This window comes from Myotis daubentonii, chromosome 13 (assembly GCF_963259705.1).
Source record: "Myotis daubentonii chromosome 13, mMyoDau2.1, whole genome shotgun sequence".
In the NCBI taxonomy this organism is placed as follows: domain Eukaryota; kingdom Metazoa; phylum Chordata; class Mammalia; order Chiroptera; family Vespertilionidae; genus Myotis; species Myotis daubentonii.
This window is the reverse complement of record NC_081852.1, coordinates 23,734,311-23,755,324: the sequence shown is the minus strand read 5'-3', so window position 1 is coordinate 23,755,324 and position 21,014 is coordinate 23,734,311. Positions and strand designations below refer to the sequence as shown.

The following is a 21,014-nucleotide window of genomic DNA, read 5'->3' as shown; positions in this document are numbered from 1 at the left end:
TTAATGTTTCTATCTCTTACTCCCTTCCTCTTTGAAATCAATAAAAAAATATATATAAAAACAAACCCCTGCAACCTTCTGGTGCATGGAATGATGCTTCACCCAACTGCGCCACACCAGCCAGGGCGAACCTTGATTACTTTCAATACAACTTATTTGGGATCCTGATGCTAAGAAAGAAAAGGCCTGAATAGCAAAAATAAAGAACTTGAGTCATTACTGGCGAGGTAAGCAATGGTCAGTTATAACTAATACATTGGCGTTGTGGTTTACAAAAGCAGTCGTTTGTGAGATTACCTAATCTGAATAAATTTCCCAGAATCTGCCTGCCCTTAGTTGTTAATTCTTGACCCTGAAGTTCTCCGGGCCATTATTCAGGAGAATGAAGATCCCAGCAGGTGTGCACAGTGCAGTGACACCTGTTTTTAACAATCGGCTAACTCCACCCATCTTAATAACAAATGACGTATTTTAGAGTAATATGCATATATATAAGTAGCCACTATATTTTTATTTGAACTTATGAAAATATTTCCGAAATCAATGCTGAGAAACACTATATAAAAGCAAGTTATAGGGATGTAGGGTCAAAACTTTGTTCTGAGAACTAGAAACATTACTGGTAAGTCATTTAAGACCTTGTGAAGATTTTCGTTTAATGGCGAGTTTGTAAAGAGGTTTTTATGTGCATATGTGGGGTCAGGAAGTACACAGGAAACCCCTCACTTTCGGCTCAATTGTGCCGAGAAACTAAAACTATTCTAGAAAAATAAAGTCTATTTTCTTTAAAGTTTTTTTAAAAATTTATCCTATCTTCTATTTATTGGTAAACCCAGCCTTTGATAGTATCAATGCCAATTTCTTTTCTAGAAAATGTAATTATACACTTGAGTTCATTCTCTAGCTTTCCTACTTCAAAAGTCAATTTTGACATCTATTGATCCTCAGAAAAACCTCCCCCAATGATACTGGATCTACAAAAAAAAAAAAAAATTGTGTGTGTTGCAAAAGTGTATAAGAGTATACTAGTTTTAACTGATAAGCTCTAATGAAGCTTTTTTTTTTTTTTAATGAAGCATTTGCTACTGAAAACAGGAATTTATAAATAGTAGGATAAAAGGAGAAAAACTGAAAGGGGAAAAAAAGTTTGGTTTCTTACCTGGTCCGTATTAAGAAAACAAACAGGATTGTTTGGTTCAAATGCTCCAATCAGCCAAGGATTTTCAGAATAGTCAGCATAAAATTCCAGCTCCAGCTTCACGTCTTTAAAGTTGGGCAGGCTTATCACCGCGCTGGCCACTTTGTCGGATCCACATTCCAGCTTTCCCTCATATGTGAGCTTATTACTTAAGGACATAATTTTACTAAGGGATGATAAAAATAGTTTTAGTCTTGGCAGATGAAAACGCACATGCACATCACTCGAAGCTGACACTGTTACCAGTACCTGTTCATTCTGTACTGCACAGTTAACTGAACGACAGCATTTTTATTCCGCTCCAGCCTCTTGAACAAGCTTTCACTCATGCCAAGAGCTCTGCCAACATAAATGCAGGCGTGTCAGTGTACTGTGACGGTCCCTTAGGAAGAATCCAGTTTACAATGAAAACTTCAGCGTCTGCTTACCTTGCTTCACGGTTGAGCACCAGGGGAGGAAGCTGCTGATGATCCCCCACCAACACAAATCTCCGTGAAAAGAAAAGTGGCCCCAGGCAAACTGGCTGGCTAATTTGAGAGGCTTCATCCACAATACAAAAATCAAAAACTTTACGAGAAAATATTGGATGGTTTATTCCCATACATGTTGTTGCAACTATAAGCTAAAAACAAAGAAAACTGATCAGTTATTTAATATGTCCAAGAAATGTAATTTCTTTTTTTCCCCATTTTTGAAATTAAAATATATTAAAAAGATTTTGTCCCCAATAACAGGAACACCCCAATATTATTAAATTCTGAGACATAGCATGTAAAAATATTTTTTACTACAAATTGAAAAAAAATCAAGTAAATTTTCTGGACATTAAAACAATTCTCAAATTTACAGATCAAAAACAGCTCCAACAAAAGCCAAAGGAACAGGAAAGGGAAGCCAAGTAGACAGAAAGCTTTTATACAATAACCACTCTAGCCAAACACCACAGAAAAAACTGTAGCCCTGGCTGGTTTGGCTCAGTGGCTAGAGCATTGGACTGTGGACTGAAGGTCCCGGGTTCTAGAAAAATAGAGGTCACAGTCAAGGGCACATGCTCAGGTTGCGGGCTCAATCCCCAGTAGGGGGCGTGCAGGAGGCAGCCGATCAATTATACTCTCTCATCATTGATGTTTTTATCTCTCTCTCCCTCTCCCTTCCTTTGAAATCAATAAAAACAAAATATTAAAAAAAGAAAAAAAACTGTGGCTTCATCCCCCACTGATGCTAGCAGAGACCTAATGGGGCACTAGACTTCAACTGTCCCTAGTTTATAAGGCTCCCCATTCTTGATATGACCAAATTGTAGAAACGGAGAACAGTTAAGGGGTTTCCAGGGTTGAGCAGGGATGGGGTGGGAAAGAAATGGGTGTAGTTATAAAAATGCAACATGAGTGATCCCTGTGGTAATGGACTAATTATTCTGTATCAATGTCATCATCCTGGTTGTGAGTTTACTACAGTTTTGTAAAATGGTAAATATTGGGCAAAGGATATACACGATCTCTGTATTATTTCTTATAGCTGCATGTGAATCTATAATTATCTCAAAATAATTTTCAAAAACTTTAAAATAACTGGCATACATTATGGAAGACAGTATGGAGCTTCCTCAAAAAACTAAAAATGGAACTCCCATTTGACCCTGTGATCCCACTTCTAGGAATATATCCCAAGAAACCAGAAACACCAATCAGAAAGGATATATGCAGCCCTATGTTCATAGCAGCACAATTCACCATAGCTAAGATCTGGAAACAGCCTAAGTCCCCTCCGTAGATGAAAGGATTAGAAAACCATGGTACATCTATACGATGGAATACTATGCTGCTATAAAAATGAAGGAACTCTTACCATTTGCAACGGCATGGATGGAACTGGAGAGCATTATGCTAAGTGAAATAAGCCAGTCAATGAAGGAAAAATACAACATGATCTCACTCATTCATGGATAATAAAGACCATTATAAACTTATGAACAAAAATAGATACAGAGGCAGAGCTGCCTCAAACAGACTGTCAAACTGCAGCGGGAAGGCCGGGGAGGGTAGGGGGGGCAGAAAAAGGGGGTAGGAGATCAACCGAAGAACTTGTATGCATGCATATAAGCATAACAAATGGACATAAGACACTGGGGGGTAGGGGAGGCCAGGGGATTGTCAAGGGTGGGGGGGAAAAGGAGACATATGTAATACCCTTTGTAATACTTTAAGCAATAAAACTAAAATAAATAAATAAATAAAATAACTGGCATAGATATTAGACAAAGGAGTTGAAGGAACAACCTATTACATCTAACTTATTTTAGATTATTTTAAATAATGTTTCTTTTTGTATATGTAGTTTATTGATTTTTAGAGAGAAAGGAGAGAGAGAGAGAAACACTGATGTAAGAGCTCAACATCGATCAGCTGCCTCCCGCACATCCCGCCAGACCAAGCCTGCAACAGGGGCAAATGCTCTTGACTGGGAATCGAACCCACAATCTCTTGCTGCACAGAACAATGCCCAACCAACTGAGCCACACCGTTTCTTTTCTTTTTCTTAACGTTTTTATTGATTTAAGAGAGTGAGGAAGGGAGAGAGAAAGAGAAAGAGAAAGAGAAAGACATCAGTGTGAGAGAGAAACACCATCTGGCTGCCTCCTGCGCCTCCTACTGGGGACTGAGTCTGCAATTCTGGCTTGTGCCCTGATCAGGAGGAATCAGGTGACCTTGGCAACCTTTTGGTGGGATGATGCTCAACAAGCTGAGCCACGTGGACCAGGGCTAGATGAATTTTTAAAATATCTATTTGTATTGCCGAAACCGGTTTGGCTCAGTGGATAGAGCGTCGGCCTGCGGACTGAAAGGTCCCGGGTTCGATTCCGGTCGAGGGCATGTGCCTTGGTTGCGGGCACATCCCCAGTAGGAGATGTGCAGGAGGCAGCTGATTGATGTTTCTCTCTCGTCGATGTTTCTAACTCTCTATCTCTCTCCCTTCCTCTCTGTAAAACATCAATAAAATATATTTTAAAAAAAAAATCTATTTGTATTGACTTCAGAGAGGAAGGGAATGAAGAGAGAGATAGAACCATCAATGATGAGCAGGAATTATTGATTGGCTGCCTCCTGCACACCCCCTATTGGGGACTGAGCCGGGCATGTGCCCTTGACAAGAATCTAACCCGGGACCCTTGAGTCCGCAGACTGATGCTCTATCCACTGAGCCAAACCTGCTAGACTAGATGATTTTTTTAAAAGACAAAAATACCAGTTAAGCCTTCCCAGTAAAATATATAAACATTAAGTAATAAAATGTAAATTAGGTTCTATATAGAAAAAAAAATCAAAAGACTGCTTGTGTGCCATTGCCTCTAAATTCAAACTCACTAAAAAAATCCTGATTAATAGTTTTCTAGGTGTGACAGTGTGATTTAGTAAGAAATATATACTTAGTCTTCCTCCTGGTTCTTGGCACAGAGCTCTTAAACCCCTTGTCATTTCCTGATAGGGGTGAGAAGAACATCTTAAGCCCCTTTCAACCAAACCAGCATTTATTGCAAGAAGGTTTGACAGAGGACTGGAGCTGGTTGCCAGAGGAACCAACCATGTGATCATAGAGTTAGGACTTTCATCCATCCCTCCATCTCCACGCAGGGGAGAGGGGCTGGGGACTAAGCTAATCACCAATGGCCAATGATTAATCACACCGGCATGATGGAATCTCCATAAAAACCCCAAACAACAGGGTTTGGTGAACACGTCATGGAGCGGGGAGGGTGGTTCACCTGGAGAGGACATAGCAGCTGCGTGTGCCTTTCCACATACCTTCCCCTGCGCATCTCTCCCATTTGGCTGTTCCTGAACTGCATCCTATAAATGTATTCAGTAGCAGTAAGAGAAGCACCTTCTTGAGTTCTATGAGCCATTCTAGCAAATTATCGAACCCAAGGAGGGGGTCATGGGAGTCCCGATTTATAGCTAGTTGTTCAGAAGCACAAGAGGCCCTGACTTGCAATTTAGAACTGAAGTGGGGGGCAGTCTTGTGGGACTAAGCCCTTAAGCTGAGGGGTCTACACTAACTCCAGGTCGTGAGTGTCAGAAGTGTTGTGAGGGAAGCAGAGTTTTCCTTTACTAGGATATTTTAAACTAGAAGATGAGATCCCTGAATAATAAACCAAAAACCTCATTTCCGTTCAGAAGCAAGCCAGCAAACTATAAATTAGTAAATTGGTCCTGTAGTTTACATGAATTAATCATGTGCAAATTTGGTCAGTGTGACTGAATTTCCCAGAGTGCTGCTTCTCCCCAGTCTGGCTACAGAAATTAATATCAGCATTCATATACCACGCTGTACTTACATGGCTATTGTAGAGTTCTTCTAGAAGTGCTAAGGACTTAATGGACTTTGATCTGCAAATTTCCTCCTCTGTAAATTTCTGGATATCTGGATGTACCTTCTGAGTCTGACCCAAGCGCAAAAATCCTATTTTAAACTTCGCTAACTTCAAAAGAATATTGTCAACAGCAGAATGAGTATAACTGGTCAACAAAACACTAAAACCACAGGCATACAGAATTCTTACCTAAGAATGAATAAGAGAAAGGAAAACGGCATTACTTTTAAGTCCAGACCATTTTTAACATGCTTATGTTTTTCTAACAGAATTAGGAAACTTAATAGGAAGCATATCTAAGAGTTGAAACAAATAACTTTTTTAAAATTATAAGGCCAAAATGTTTTATGAAAGTATTATGGAAAGTAATAAAACTGAATACATATGAACTTTCAATTGGCATACAGTATCAATGAATAAATATTTGCTATCATCATTATCATTAATCAGTAAATTACTACTCAGAAATTTACCAATGTGGAAAAAAAATCCAAGAAAAATCTATTTTAACCACCTCTATATAATTTATCATTTTTTTATTTCTTTTTATTTTTAAATATATATTTTATTGATTTTTTACAGAGAGGAAGGGAGAGGGATAGAGAGTTAGAAACATCGATGAGAGAGAAACATCGATCAGCTGCCTCCTGCACACCTCCCACTGGGGATGTGCCCACAACCCAGGTACATGTCCCCGACCGGAATCGAACCTGGGACCCCTCAGTCCGCAGGCCGACGCTCTATCCACTGAGCCAAACCGGCCACGGCAATTTATCATTTTTTTAAAAGGAAAACATACAATGATACATGTACCACCAACATAAAGAGACCTTAGACAATCCAAAATGCAAGAAATCTGCAACATGATTACAACTATGGTCATTTAGCTTTTCTATTTCTCATGTCATTCTACAAAGGTAATTTGAAATAAAGGCATCTTGAGTTAATATTCAGCTTTTTAAAAATATATATTATTGATTCCACTAGAGATTGGGCCTGCAACCCAGGCATGTGCCCTGACTGGGAATTGAACCATGGCCTCCTGGTTCATAGGTTGAAACTCAACCACTGAGCCACACCAGTCAGGCAATATTCAACTCTTTTGATCTCAAACATCACATTCTCTGAACAAAGGAGAAGCTGATTTACATATTTAGTTTCTAAGCAAAAGAGCAATGACCTTACAAGAGTACATATTGTAGTGGTCTTTCCTGTTCCAGGCATGCCCACGATGAGTGTGTAGTCTTTGGAAAGAAGTACCTTTTTCATTGCTTGCCTCTGAGGCTTATTCAAACCTACATTTAAATGTAAAAATAACAGAAAAAAGTATATTGAATTTCAATGAACAAATTCACTATTTTGTAAGAAAAGCAGCCTCTATTCAAGTTTCTCCAATACATCTTTGCAAAGCAAGAAAGTATGGTGATGTTAAAAAATATATGCAAACTACTTCCAAAGAGACTGTGTAATCATTGTAGCTGCATATAAATCATTAAAACATTAGACTGTAGGTTAAATTATAAATAGAACAAAAAAAATTGGAAGAGGACATGCTGATTATAGCTTACCTTTCAGAATAGAGGCAACTGTGTCCTTCGCATCATGTGGAAGAATGGAACTGAGGTAGGAAATAAACTGAGGTTCACGAAAGTCAATGATTAAATCTCGAAGTTTTTGGCTGAAAAGAAAAAAATGCTTTCAGTAATATTTCTTAGGAAAGTGGGGTAAAATTCAAATTCATTCACTGTTACAAACCTGACATCAGTATTTTTCATCAATTTAGAAAGATTTCCTAATGGGGTATCTATATCACAATTTTTTTCTTCCTGGTCCAATCTGAACAAAGTTGATTCTGGGAGTACTGACAAGTTCCTACAACAGCAAAACAGATGCTCATGAATGTTTTCACTTAACATAGTAAGTTGGCCTGTACAAGAAAAATATTACTATCTGCTAAAAGAGTAAATGGCCCAAAATAGCTATTAAAATGGATACCATTTCCATTGAGTTACCCAGAAGTCATTGCATCCCAGTCACTGATCTCCATCCATTAAGAAATGGTGACACATGCCTGCACTTCAAGCAGGGAAAGCAGGCAGTATAGGAAGGAGAAGATATCGATGTTGATGAATGTGGATATTAGACTCTGCCCCCAAATTTTACAGCAACTATTCTACTATTTACTTAATACTTTTCTTTAAATCAACCTGTTTGTTTGAACTGAGATAAATATACTTTATATCACAACTATTAATGAATAAATTATTTTTTTAAAAAGGAAAGAACAAAATGATGAATGCCAGAATGCTAAGAAGGAGAAATGCTGGGGTTCTTGTTCCAGCATCTAGAAGGGTTCAGCAATCTGAAGAAGGAGCCATGTGTAACTTAAAGAGTCTAGAGACAAAATATAATTTTGAAAGGCATTGGGGGTCAGAGGAGCCTAGCTAAAAGGAGCTAAGATCTCCTCGTCTCAGGACCCCATGCTTTTTATTAACACAAATTGTCCTGAGGCGAGGCGGAGATAAATACTTCAAAGGGTTAGGGCAGTGGTTCTCAACCTTCTGGCCCTTTAAATACAGTTCCTCATGTTGTGACCCAACCATAAAATTATTTTCGTTGCTACTTCATAACTGTAATGTTGCTACTGTTATGAATCGTAATGTAAATATCTGATATGCAGGATGGTCTTAGGCGACCCCTGTGAAAGGGTTGTTCGACCGCCAAAAGGGCCACGACCCACAGGTTGAGAACCGCTGGGTTAGGGTTTTGCATGCACAGTCCATTGTCAGAATTGGGGGAATTAGCCTACGGCTGTTCAGGAGTTTGGCCAGTAGGAGGCAATAACACGCAGATTCAGATGCCCTGAGCTGTCTGGCTGCCAACAATCATCCCTTTTCAGGTTTGGGGAAATGCCTTTAGTCATTCCCAACAGGATTACAACATATGTGACTCAGCCCTTGTTGAGTCCCCAAGTTCCATCAACCTTTTGATGAAACTCTTGCAATTATGACATGCTAGAATTGGCTTCCGGCAAAGAAATAAGCTACATATTTAACACAGGCTATCTATCCTGCCCACAGGACATGTGGTTGTGAGAATGAGGTAGGACTATGTCCACATTAGCACTATGGGACGTGATGCACTAACGAAAAGTTCAGCCGTTTGGAAGTCCCTCAAACGTCAAACACGAACTTAGCACGTGACCCAGCAATTCCACTGTGACTTATCTACAAGGGCAATAAAAATATGTTCACATAAAAATTTGCAAGTGAATATTTATAGTAACACTAGCCATAACACCCAAAAGTGAAAACAATTCCAATGTCTATCAGCTGGTGAATCAATGAACAAAATGTGGTCTATCGATGTAACAGAATATTATTCAGGCATAAAAAGAAATAAGGTACTAAAGGGGAACAAAAAGAAATGAGGTACTGATAAATGCTAAAACATGGATGAACCTCATAAACATGCTAAAAGAAGCCAGACCAAAAAATAAAAATAAACAACCACCACATGTTATGTGGTTCTAGTTACAGAAATATCCAGAAGAGGTCCATTCACCATAGAGACAGACAGCAGAGCAGCTGTTGCCAGGGGCTTGAAGGAGGGAGAGTAGAAAGTGATTGCTTAACGGGCACGTTTCCTTTCACGGTGATGAAAGTGTCTTGTAACCAGACAGAGGTGCTGGTTGCACAATACTGTGACTGTGCTACATGCCCCCGAACTGTGCATTTTAAAATAATTCATGGTCAATTCTATGTTATGTGAATTTTACCTCAAATTTTTAAATAAAGAAATGAAGTACTGATATATACTGGTCCATGAAAATGAATCTCAAAATAGTAGGCTAAAACAAACAAGAACACTAGGGTAAATGAAAAACGCCAGTCGCAAAAGGCCACACCCTGTGCTGTGCGCTCCCGCTACAGGTAAAGCAGCAGAGACAGAAAGGACGCAGGTGGTGCGGTTGTCTAGGGTGGAGGAGTGACTGGCACAGGGCACAGGGCTTCTTTATGGGGAGATGAAAACGTTCTAAAACTGATTTTGGTGACGGGTCTAACTCTGAACATACTAAACACCACTGAATGATACGTGTCGAATGGATGAGCCTGCATGGTATGTGAATGACATCTCGTAAAGCTGTTCTCCCTCCCTCCCCCCCAAAAGGAAGCATTTCATTACCTGTCTAATAAGCAGGTTACCGTTGTCGCGTTAATCTCTCTCACGTACCCCCTAGACAAAGCAAAGAGTGTTCTCTCTTCTCCACTTAAAATAATCCTGTCACCTGCCATTAGGTTTGTGGCAGGCATGGCGCCATTTTTACGTTGGAAATTATGCAAATACTGTCCGTCACAAAGTGTCTTTACATGTTCTGTTCTAATCAGGTTTCCAATGCAGTTGCCACTTTGCTCCCTATGGAATACAAAGAGAAAGCTTCCATCTATATCACATATATAAACACTATATTTGTAGTTTTCCCCACTTTTCTTGTTCATCGGGCCCCCCAAAACTCTAATGCTAATACTGAGTCTGTCATTTTCACATGTCCCACAATCCACACTAAAATTTTAGGAATGCTCCTGGCCGGCGTGGCTCAGTGGCTGAGCGTCAACCTATGAACCAGGAAGTCACAGTTCAAATCCCAGTCCGGGCACATGCCTGGGTTGCAGGCTTGATCCCCAGTGTGTGCAGGAGGCAGCTGATCCATGATTCTCTCTCATCATTGATGTTCCTATCTCTCTCTCCCTCTCTCTTCCTCTCTGAAATCAATAAAAATATTTTTTAAAAAATAAAGTAAAATTTTAGAAATGCTAAGGGAACATTCTATTAGCTTGGAAACAATCTCCCACCAATAGGCCGTTAGACAAGTGCTAGGGAGCACCTCCCGTGTTGCATGCACAGGCTGGGACCTCTGAGCAGCCTGTGTGTCAGCACTTTGATCCTGAAAGGACACCCTCACCCCGTGCATCACATCACAAAAGACAGTGATGGCCCATTCCTAAATCCTATTTCTTCAGTGTTTACGTGAGGATTTATAATTGCTGTTATTAAAATAATAGCAAGCAAACTGATAATTCCACTGCTTCTAGGAAATAAATATTGAGCATTTACAATCTCGCAGGCACTACTATTAAACACTAAACAACTTCAGAAGCTTTTTGGCATGTGCACTTGACATAGTCACTGTACTTTTGTAGTCTATGTATAACTACTCAAACATTCTCCACTGTGATGTTTTCAGTGTTAAAGTCTAGTATTAAGGAAATAATGATCCAATTATTTCTAAAGTCCCATAATTATCAATATTCATTCTGGAAAGAAACAAATAGATGAAAAGTAACTAAATATTAAAGAAAAATATAATGCAAAGATATACAAAACTGCAACTTTACAATTAACTTGGAAAAAAAATGGATCTCACAAAATACAAGATTGACCAACTGTAGAAAATATAAGCCTGTATCAAATAACTTATTTAACTTTATTTAAATACATTAAATTTTTGCCTGGCCAGGGTGGTTCAGGGCCCACCCATGAACCAAGAGGTCAGGACACATGCCTGGGTTTAGCCCGATCCCCAGTAGGAGGCGTGCAGGATGCAGCCAATCAATGATTCTCTCTCATCATTGATGTTTCTCTCTCTCCCCCCTCCTCTCCTTCCTTCTCTGAAATCAATAAAAATGTATTTAAAATTGGACTTCCTGGGGCATATTTTTTCCTACTGAAAATAGCTAACAATGGTCCTCTACTCAGAAACAATTCATTGACAGCCACCCGGAGTTAGCATGACTATATGAAACTGCGTGTCTTTAACACACAATATAACCAGTGTTTGTCACGAATTCCAAATGCCATTCCACTGATCCAAATTATTGAAGTTTGACTGTGTTAAATGTAGTACTTACATTTCTGATGAAGAATTCAACCATATATTTTGGTTATTTTTTTTATTATCCTTTGATTTTGACTCCAGAGTTAACATTAGACACCACAGACTGAAATACTCCAAGTGTGTGACCTTGAGGTGCTGGGTTTCCTCTCTTATTTTGGGCAGCATGCCAATCGGGACTGAGCTGCCATCCATCTGCTGTTCCACTGCTCTAAAGATAAAGCTCCAAGTCAGACATGTGTATAAAACATTTTGCTGGCTATGAAATGAGATACTTCTAAAATAAGTACATATAGTGATGATCATCATAACTTCTAACCACAGACTCTAATTTTCTTTAAAAGTAATTTCAATACTCTACAAGCCAAATGGGTTTTTACAAAACAAAATGCTTAAGAAACTCAATACTGCATTATTTTGCCTTCAATGACTGTGCCCCTAACAACTACTTGGTATAGTCTAGTCTTCATTCCTATAGGTAGCAAATTTTGGCTTTTTGTACAACTGCATTTCTCAAAGTCACAATATTTGTACAGCCAGCTCTGTGCCACAGGAAAGTCAACATAAAAACTAGGAGAATTATCTGGAATTTCATTTTGCTTAATGCTAATTTCTAAATTTTTATATAGAAACAAATATCTCATAGGATAGCCTACACAACATTGAGAATAAACACAAGATTTCACAACAATGTGCTCATAGTAAAGGCTCCAACATCCCATGGTTCACAGTCTTCTCCCATTAAGAGACCCTTTGATACAATAGTTTTAAAAGTTCTTTCTGTGAATTTTCAGGCTGAATTAGAATTTGGGTTCTGATTTGATCTTGTCTAGTCTGTATTTAACATCTAACTACTTTTTTGTGTCCTTTTGCTGGCCTATGAAGGTATAAATACAAATGACTGTTTATAAGAGCTAAAATTTCCCACACGTAATAAAATAGACATAAAAGTCAAGGCCACTGGATCATACCAAACTTTGTGTCTGGAAGAAACATTTTCCCTGTTTTTTTAAACTACAAAAGGCCTGAAATTAAAACAGCAACTAAGAAGCGAAAGACTTCTTAAAACACCATTTAAGTTGTACTCAAAATGCCTATGCTACATACTCATCTTTCTTAACCAAAGTTCAAAAAGCATTCTATTGTTCCCCAAGGAAATAGGCTTGCTATAAAATACTAAAGGCCCGGTGATCCCTAGGCCTGGCCAGCGATCAGGACCAATCAGGGCCTTCCTTCCCTGGCTGCCAGCTGCCGGTGGGGGTCTTCCTTCGTTCTGTGCCACCCCCTGGTGGTCAGAGCATGTCATAGCGCGCGATCGAACTCCCGGTATCCCAGTTGAACTCCCAAGGGGACTCTTTGCAATTAGCCTTTTATAGATATAGAAGATGAACTGTGGCCCTAGCCAGTCTAGCTCAGTGGATAGAGTGTCAGCATGCAGACTGAAGGGTCCGGGTTTGATCCCAGTCAAGGGCATGTACCTCGGTTGCAGGCTCTTGGCCCTGGTCGGCAGCATGTGGGAGACAACCAATTGATGCATCTCTCTCACATCAGTGTTTCTGTCTCTTCCTCTCCCTTCCACTCTCTCTAAAAATCAATGGAAAAATATCCTTGAGTGAGGATTAAAAAATATCCTTGAGTGAAGACTGAACTGTGTTTTTTTTCCTAGTCCCTTCATTTTACAAATACACACAGAAAAAAATGGCTAAAATGAAATCATCAATGCCAGACCAGCCAGCAATGTTAAATCATTTTAAGTTGAGTGTATACTTAAATGAAATTAGTATTTTTGGAAGACAGTGTGTTTACCTGCTATAAAGAGCACAGTTACCCACTTGTGAACAATATTTACAGGTTTGCTGTTCCTCAATTATTTGTGGCAAAGGAGTAAGCTCTGTCTTCTCCTTTCCAGTAGCAGGTTTGCTAATACGGTGAAACAAAGAGAATGCCATCTGGTTTCTTAGTTTTAATAATTCTATAGGGGGAGGAAGAAAAAAGAAAAATTAATTAATTAATTAATTAATTAATTCTATGGGGGGCGGGGAGGACAGGTGTCTTTTAAGAATTAAGTTTATTGCCGAAACCGGTTTGGCTCAGTGGATAGAGCGTCGGCCTGCGGACTGAAAGGTCCCAGGTTCGATTCTGGTCAAGGGCATGTACCTGGGTTGCGGGCACATCCCCAGTATGGGGTGTGCAGGAGGCAGCTGATCGATGTTTCTCTCTCATTGATGTTTCTAACTCTCTATCCCTCTCCCTTCCTCTCTGTAAAAAATCAATAAAATATATTTTTTTAAAAAATTAAGTTTATTATATATCTTTTCCATTGCATAAATAAAACTTCAGATTTTAAAACATTTAAAAAAGTAAAGAACAACATTCATTTTTCCTACTACACTAGAATAACCACTGTTAACACTTTAGTATAATTCCTCCAATTTTTGTTCACTTGATAAATTCTTTCAACAATCATGTATCTCATAATTAGTACAAATTGTGAAGTTGGTGCTTTATTCGCTGAAAGCTAAGGATAAATACAACTATCTAGAGTATAGGGTAGAAAATTTAAAATAAAGTTTTATATGATCAAATTTTAAAAAGTTAATATTTTCAACTCTACTGTATATTGTTAAAATTCTTTTTTAAAAATACCATAACTACAAATTAAAACCTGTATTAGGCTTCGCAAGTACAGTGAGCTAATGTCAGGTTAAACACAGGTACACCTTCTCTCATTGTGCTTTGCTTTATTTTATTTTTTTATTTTTATCTGTCCAATTTGTTTTTATTTTGATGCTTTTTTTTTTTAATTAAGTCTTTATTGTTCAGATTATTACATTTGTTCCTCTTTTTTTCCCCCCCATATCTCCCCTCCTCCCAGTTCCCGCCCCACCCTCCGCCCTCACTCCCCACCCACTGTCCTCTCATCCATAGGTGCACGATTTTTGTCCAGTCTCTTCCTGCATTTCCCACACCCCTTTCCCCCCCAAGAATAGTCAGTCCATTCCCTTTCTATGTCCCTGATTCTATTATAATCACCAGTTCATTCTGTTCATCAGATTATTTATTCACTTGATTCTTAGATTCACTTGTTGATAGATGCATATTTGTTGTTCATAATTTGTATCTTTACCTTTTTCTTCCTCTTCCTCTTCTTAAAGGATACCTTTCAGCATTTCATATAATCCTGGTTTGGTGGTGATGAACTCCTTTAGCTTTTCCTTATCTGTGAAGCTCTTTATCTGACCTTCAGTTCTGAATGATAGCTTTGCTGGATAAAGTAATCTTGGTTGTAGGTTCTTGGTATTCATCACTTTGAATATTTATTTCTTGCCACTCCCTTCTGGCCTGCAAAGTTTCTGTTGAGAAATCAGCTGACAGTCGTATGGGTATTCCCTTGTAGGTAACTGAGTTTCTTTCTCTTGCTGTTTTTAAGATTCTCTCTTTATCTTTTGCTCTTGGCATTTTAATTATGATGTGTCTTGGTGTGGTCCTCTTTGGATTCCTTTTGTTTGGGGTTCTCCGCGCTTCTTGGACCTGTAAGTCCATTTCTTTCACCAGGTGGGGGAAGTTTTCTGTCATTATTTCTTCAAATAGGTTTTCAATATCTTGCTCTCTCTCATCTTCTGGCACCCCTATAATTTTGATATTGGTACGCTTGAAGCTGTCCCAGAGGCTCCTTACACTATCCTCGCATTTTTGGATTCTTTTTTCATTTTGCTTTTCCAGTTGGGTGTTTTTCGCTTCCTCGCATTTCAAATCATTGACTTGATTCTTGCGCTCCTCTGGTCTGCTGTCGGGAGTCTGTATAATATTCGTTAGTTCAGTCCGTGTATGCTTAATTTCTAGTTGGTTCCCCAATATAACATCGAGGGTCTCATTAGTTTTCTTGTAGATCTCATTAAGTTTATCGGCGGCTTCTAAACAGTTCTTGAGAGACCTTAAAAGTGTGGTTCTGAACTCTGTATCTTCCATTGACAATTTTGTCCTGTTTCTTTGTCTCCGCATTTTGTTATGCTTCCTTGGTGCACCCCCTAGTGGTCTTTGTTCGCAGTCTTATAGTTAAACCTTGATTGTTGTAGCTAATCCCAGGGAGGGTTTGACCTCCAGGCCAAGTGGCTCTGAGAATCAGCTGTGTCAGCAGTGAGAGAACTTCTGTCCTCTAGGGAGGTGCTAATCTAGCCTTTGCCTGAAGCTATCCGGCAAATGCCTCTGTGCAGGGCTTGGGCAGGGCGGGTCGAACAGGATCAACAGGGTGGGCCGGAGAGAGCAGTTATGGCGGCGCTCAGTCCTGTCCCCAGGGGCTCTGCCTCTCTGAGTCCCAGCACCCACTGCAAAGCTGGGAGAGAAAGCTGCACTCGCTCTGACCAAAGCCAGACAGTCCCGCTTCTCCCGTTTGAGTCTGGGTCCCTAAAGACTCACCTGTATCTGGAGCTCAGAGTCTGCGACTCCCTCCCGATTGAAAACGCCAACCGTGCCCTCCGCCGCCAGCCCGCTCCGTGCACTCCGCACCTCAGAATTTGACTTCAGCACTGCGCCTCCTCTGAGTGTCAGTATGCGTTTCTCTTTCCTCCTAGTTGTAGGACTTCCACTCAGCCAGCGTTCCTGTGGTTCTGCGTGAAGTCCGTTCCGTCTTTTAGTTTCACTTTTGAAGTAGTTGTTCAAAGCAGCAAACTCCGGCGTTAACCTATGCCGCCATCTTGGTTCTCTCTCGTGCTTTGCTTTATTGCACTTCACAGATTTTGTGTGTTTTTTACAAATTGAAGATACCTGACACCAGCAAAAAGATTATGACTCGCATGATGTCTAGCCTTTCTTAGTAATAAAGTATTTTTTAATTAAGGTTTTATTAGACATAATGCTACTGCACTTAATAGACTACTGGATCATGTAAACATAACCTTTAGATGCACTAAAAACCAAAAAATTCGTGTTACTCGCTTTACTGAGGTGATCTGGACAGTACCCACAGGTATGCTGTATGTATCACCAACAGTTGAAGGGGGCCACAAACAAAACCCAGAGAAGTAAAAATGGGGGAAACAGCTCAACCTCTTTTATCAAGGTGTTTGGCAGGCACAGGGTACATCTGGCCGGTCTTGAGGTAGAGGAGCAGGCCAGCCTCCGGATCAGCTCTTCTCTCTTGACTTAGCAGTGTATACAGAACCAGCTGTGAAAACAGTGTACATTTTGTCAAATAAAACCTTAACTTTCTGCTTTTCCATATGTGGTTTGCAATCAATACATACTATAATTTTAAAATCAAAAGGTCAATTAAGCTATTTTCATTTTGAAAATTACATTGATTTCAGAGAGAGGAAGGGAGAGGGAAAGAGACAGAAACATCAATGATGAGAGAGAATCACTCGGCTGCCTCCTGCACACCCCACACTGGGGATCAAGCCTGCATCCCGGGCACGTGCCCTGACCGGGAATTGAACCCGGACCTCCTGGTTCATAGGTCGATGCTCAATCATTGTGCCATGCCGGCCAGGTTGCACTGATGTTTTCTAAAAGGTATCCTGTGTAGATGTTACATGAAAACAACAGCTCCATGGTAAATTAGGTTTAGGAAATATTAGGTTAAACATAGCTGACACAAATCATATTAAGACTTCTCAGAAACTTTAATAGGCTAATGTGCATCATTATATCTACAAATATACTTGGTTTCCCCAACTTACATGACCAAGGAATTCTTTTTTTTAGGAGCATCTGTTTAGACTGTTAGTTTGGCAACATAAGCTTGCCAATATTATCTGACAAGTTCAGAGGTATTCGTTGCTGGAGAAAACTTTCTGCCGTAGCCAGGTTTATCTATATATATATAAGGCTAAGCGACTGGCCACCAGGGAGCAGACGCTCAACGCAGGAGCGACAGCAACTTTGCAGAGTGCCTTCTCGCACTCTGGGACCCCTCAGGGGATGTCGGACTGCTGGTTTTGGCCCGATCTCTGCAAGCCAGGACGAGGGACCTGACCTGCCAGAGGGACCCCGCTCACTCTGCAGACACCCTTCGAGCCCTGGCGCCGCCCCGGGTGTGGCCAGCCAGAGAAGAACTGCAGGAGGTGGGCTCCAGGGCATGTCCAGCCCTTCTAGCCCAGTCCTGCCCCGCCAGCCACCTTTTAATTAACTTCCTTTCAATGTGCACAAATCTGTGCACCAGGCCGCTTGTCTATGCATCAGACAATTGGAGTACTCTGAATGTATCACAAATTGAAACGTACTATATGAAACTCAACCATTACCTAAATTGAACCAAAATATATAAAGCAGACTACATTTTTAAATCTATAAACATTCAATTTTCTCATTAAGATTTATATACCTGACTACGGTGTTCAATAGAATTTGATTCTTTTCCAGTTTTAAGTTCCAATGGCATTATTTTATATTTTGTTTTACATCCTCGATGGATTTTCACACCAACTGTAACATCTATCTTGCCCTTTAATCCAAACCTCGGGGACCAAATGCTTTCTTCAATATCCAATGACTTTATGACTTCAATATTACATGCTGCATTATTGTTACTACCATCACTTGGCCTAAAAACAAAACACAAAAACACTGAATTAGAACACTTAGCTCACTTCTCATCTGCTACCATTGATTTTTCACTGCACTCAGCGAATGTGGGGATGGAAAAGGGTCTATATACCTTTACAGCAGTGGTTCTCAAAGTGTATAGCACTGGCATCATCTGGGAACTTGTGATCAATGCAAATTCTCAAGCCCCACTCCAGACCTACTCAATCAGAAATATTCATGGGTGAGGCCCAGCAATTGGTTTAACAAACTCTCCAAGCAATTCTGATGCACACTCAAGTTTAGGAACCATTGTCCTATAGGCTCCAACTCATGTGTATACATTTTCTTGTATTTGTCATCTGTCCCTTTCAGGTCACTGCTATTGCAATCTTCCCAACTCGGGCCTTTACTTCCTCAGGCCTAGATTACTGCAAGTCTCACTACCTGAATGGCTGGTACCACAATTCCAATCTGAATATTCTGATATACAATTATCACACAGACTGATATATAATTGCTTGCATGTGGTTGCACCCTAGGTAGCAACGGATGTGTTCCTTCATGTAACACCATATTAACTTGGGTAGGAACAAGTTTGATCATCCAACACTTACACCCCTGTGACAATCCTGGAGAGACGAAAATAACTTTTAAAGCCTTTTACATTCCTCTTATCTAAGATTTACTTATTTTTAGAGCAGTAAGTCATTCTACAGAAGAAAATTCTGATAATGGCTAACTTTTATTAATCCTGTTTTAGACTCAAAGCCATATAAAAAACTAGGTCTAACAGATATCTTACATGAAAAGGATACATTTTCTAGTAATAGAGCATTTCATATCATATAAAATTGGTATTTAAAAAGTATAAGAGCCCTGGCCAGAGTGGAAAGATACTCAGGACTGTAATTTGTAAAATAAGCAAACAAAAAGGCTAGTTGCAATAACTCAATCTTTAAAAAGCTTTAATTCAAAATACAGAACAGAATCCTGGTCTAAACATATGAACCAGATAACCAAAATGGGTTTCTTACAAAGAGAGCTGCCTCTGCGGGAAGTCAGCTGAAGGGCATTTCTGCATGGACTCTCCAGCCCACTTAGAAAATGAAGGAAGATACTCTTCTACTTCTCGTTTTACTTCATCTTGATTCAAATTTAAGCGGTACCTGGCAAGTAAAAGATTACATGTAAAAGCTTAAATATGAAAACCGTAAAAAGGACAAAAACATCCAAAGAAGCAACCCAAGTACCTATGGACTAAAAGGTAAACCAAGTGTGGGCTATCCGCACAAAGGGTTACTATTCAGCCTTAAAAGGGGGAGAGCAGAGCCCTGTCGGTCCTCTGAAAGAGCTGGGTCAGCAAGGAAGACAAAAGGAGCAGCCCACTCTGCCAAGAGCATCTCCTGAGCACGCCAGGAACCTCAGCTTGAGAGAGAAGCTGAAATCCCTCCAGCCAGGGAGCAACTGCGGACACATGTCCCAAACGATCCCACCTTCCATCTGACAGAGGCAAAGGTTATCCTTGCAAAAGACTGTTTGAGCTCTGGCAACTTCCAGCCGGTAACAGAGGATGTAGGTGAGAATGTGGGGAAACAAGGACTCAGGTATTGCTGGCAGAAATGTAAACTGAAGCAATGCCTATATAGAGCAATTTGGCAATACATATCAAAACTTTTTTTTTTAATTTTTTTTTTTTTTAAATTTCAGAACATCCAGGGTGGTCACTTTTTTTTTTTTTTAATATATTTTATTGATTTTTTACAGAGAGGAAAGGAGAGAGAGTTAGAAACATCGAAGATGAGAGAAACATCGATCAGCTGCCTCCTGCACACTCCCCACTGGGGATGTGCCCGCAACCCAGGTACATGCCCTTGACCGGAATCGAACCTGGGACCCTTCAGTCTGCAGGCCGACGCTCTATCCACTGAGCCAAACCGGTTTCGGCCAGGGTGGTCACTTTAGGTGTCTGAGTTTGCAAGGCCAGGCCAGGCCTCCACACAGGCCTCCCCAGAGAAGGTCAGGTAGATTAGCATGTGGCCACCCACTCCCCCGTTTTTTTAAATATATTTCTTTATTGATTTCAGAGAGGAAGGGAGGAGAGAGAGATAGAAACATCAATGATGAGAGAGAATCATTGATTGGCTGCCTCCTGCACGCCCCCCACTGGGGATCAAGCCTGCAACCCAGGCATGTGCCCTTGGCCAGAATCGAACTTGGGACCCTTCAATCCGCAGGCTGACTCTCTATCCACTGAGCCAAGTCGGGCAGGGCAATATCAAAACTTGAAGTGTACCCAGACTGGGTCCCGAGCAGGAGGGGGCAAGATGCTAGAAAGGACATTACTGGGCAAAACTGAAAATGTGGACAGATCAGACAAAAGTATTCTATCAATGTTACATTTCCTGAAGTTGGTAACTGTGCTGTGGTTACAGAAGAGAAAATCCTTATTCTTAGGAAATACACACTTAAATATACATCATGGTTCTTTACCTCTGGGACATGAGCCCTGAGCCCACCTGACCCAGCATCAGCAAGAACGTGTCATGAGCAAAGTCCTCGGCCAGCAACAGGCTGCCATGCCGGGCACTGAGGCCCCACACCCAGCTGTCACCACCTTCCTGGCCCGTCACCACAGCCGGGTTAGGGAGAGAGGCCCGAGGGAGAGTGAGCAAGGCCGGCTTCGCCCACTGCAGTGGGGGCCCCAGGATGCCCAGGGCCCTCCCCGGCCTGCTCTACGGCCAGTGTCTTCATGGTTTACAGCCCATTATGTATCCCATGATGAACACCACTTAATCTTAGAAAAAGTAAACACACACATACACACAACAGGTGAATACGAGTAAGGAGTATATGGATGTTCTCTGTACTACTCTTGCAGCTATTCTCTAAATGTAAAATTATTTCCAAATAAAAATATTTTTAAATGTGTAAATGTATAAATCCTCTAGTCCAACAATTCCACTTCTAAGTACTGAGCCAACATACATGCCCACATAGCTATGAAATAAAGGATATACAAAGGTATT

The 21,014-nt window shown here is 40.4% G+C and overlaps 1 protein-coding gene across 1 annotated transcript in view; it reads right to left on the bottom strand.

Annotated features, from left to right (window-relative positions):
• Positions 1–21,014, bottom strand: part of DNA2 (DNA replication helicase/nuclease 2) — a 38,840-nt gene that overhangs the window by 5,586 nt on the left and 12,240 nt on the right. Inside the window, exons 5-17 of the mRNA XM_059662541.1 lie at positions 19,023–19,154; positions 17,786–18,005; positions 16,510–16,627; positions 13,270–13,435; positions 11,480–11,674; positions 9,756–9,986; positions 7,326–7,442; positions 7,139–7,248; positions 6,756–6,865; positions 5,535–5,759; positions 1,627–1,820; positions 1,448–1,537; positions 1,160–1,364 (exon numbers count right to left, since the gene is read on the bottom strand). Of these exons, the coding sequence (XP_059518524.1) occupies positions 1,160–1,364; positions 1,448–1,537; positions 1,627–1,820; positions 5,535–5,759; positions 6,756–6,865; positions 7,139–7,248; positions 7,326–7,442; positions 9,756–9,986; positions 11,480–11,674; positions 13,270–13,435; positions 16,510–16,627; positions 17,786–18,005; positions 19,023–19,154 (2,113 nt within the window). The remainder of the gene's footprint in view (positions 1–1,159; positions 1,365–1,447; positions 1,538–1,626; positions 1,821–5,534; positions 5,760–6,755; positions 6,866–7,138; positions 7,249–7,325; positions 7,443–9,755; positions 9,987–11,479; positions 11,675–13,269; positions 13,436–16,509; positions 16,628–17,785; positions 18,006–19,022; positions 19,155–21,014) is intronic.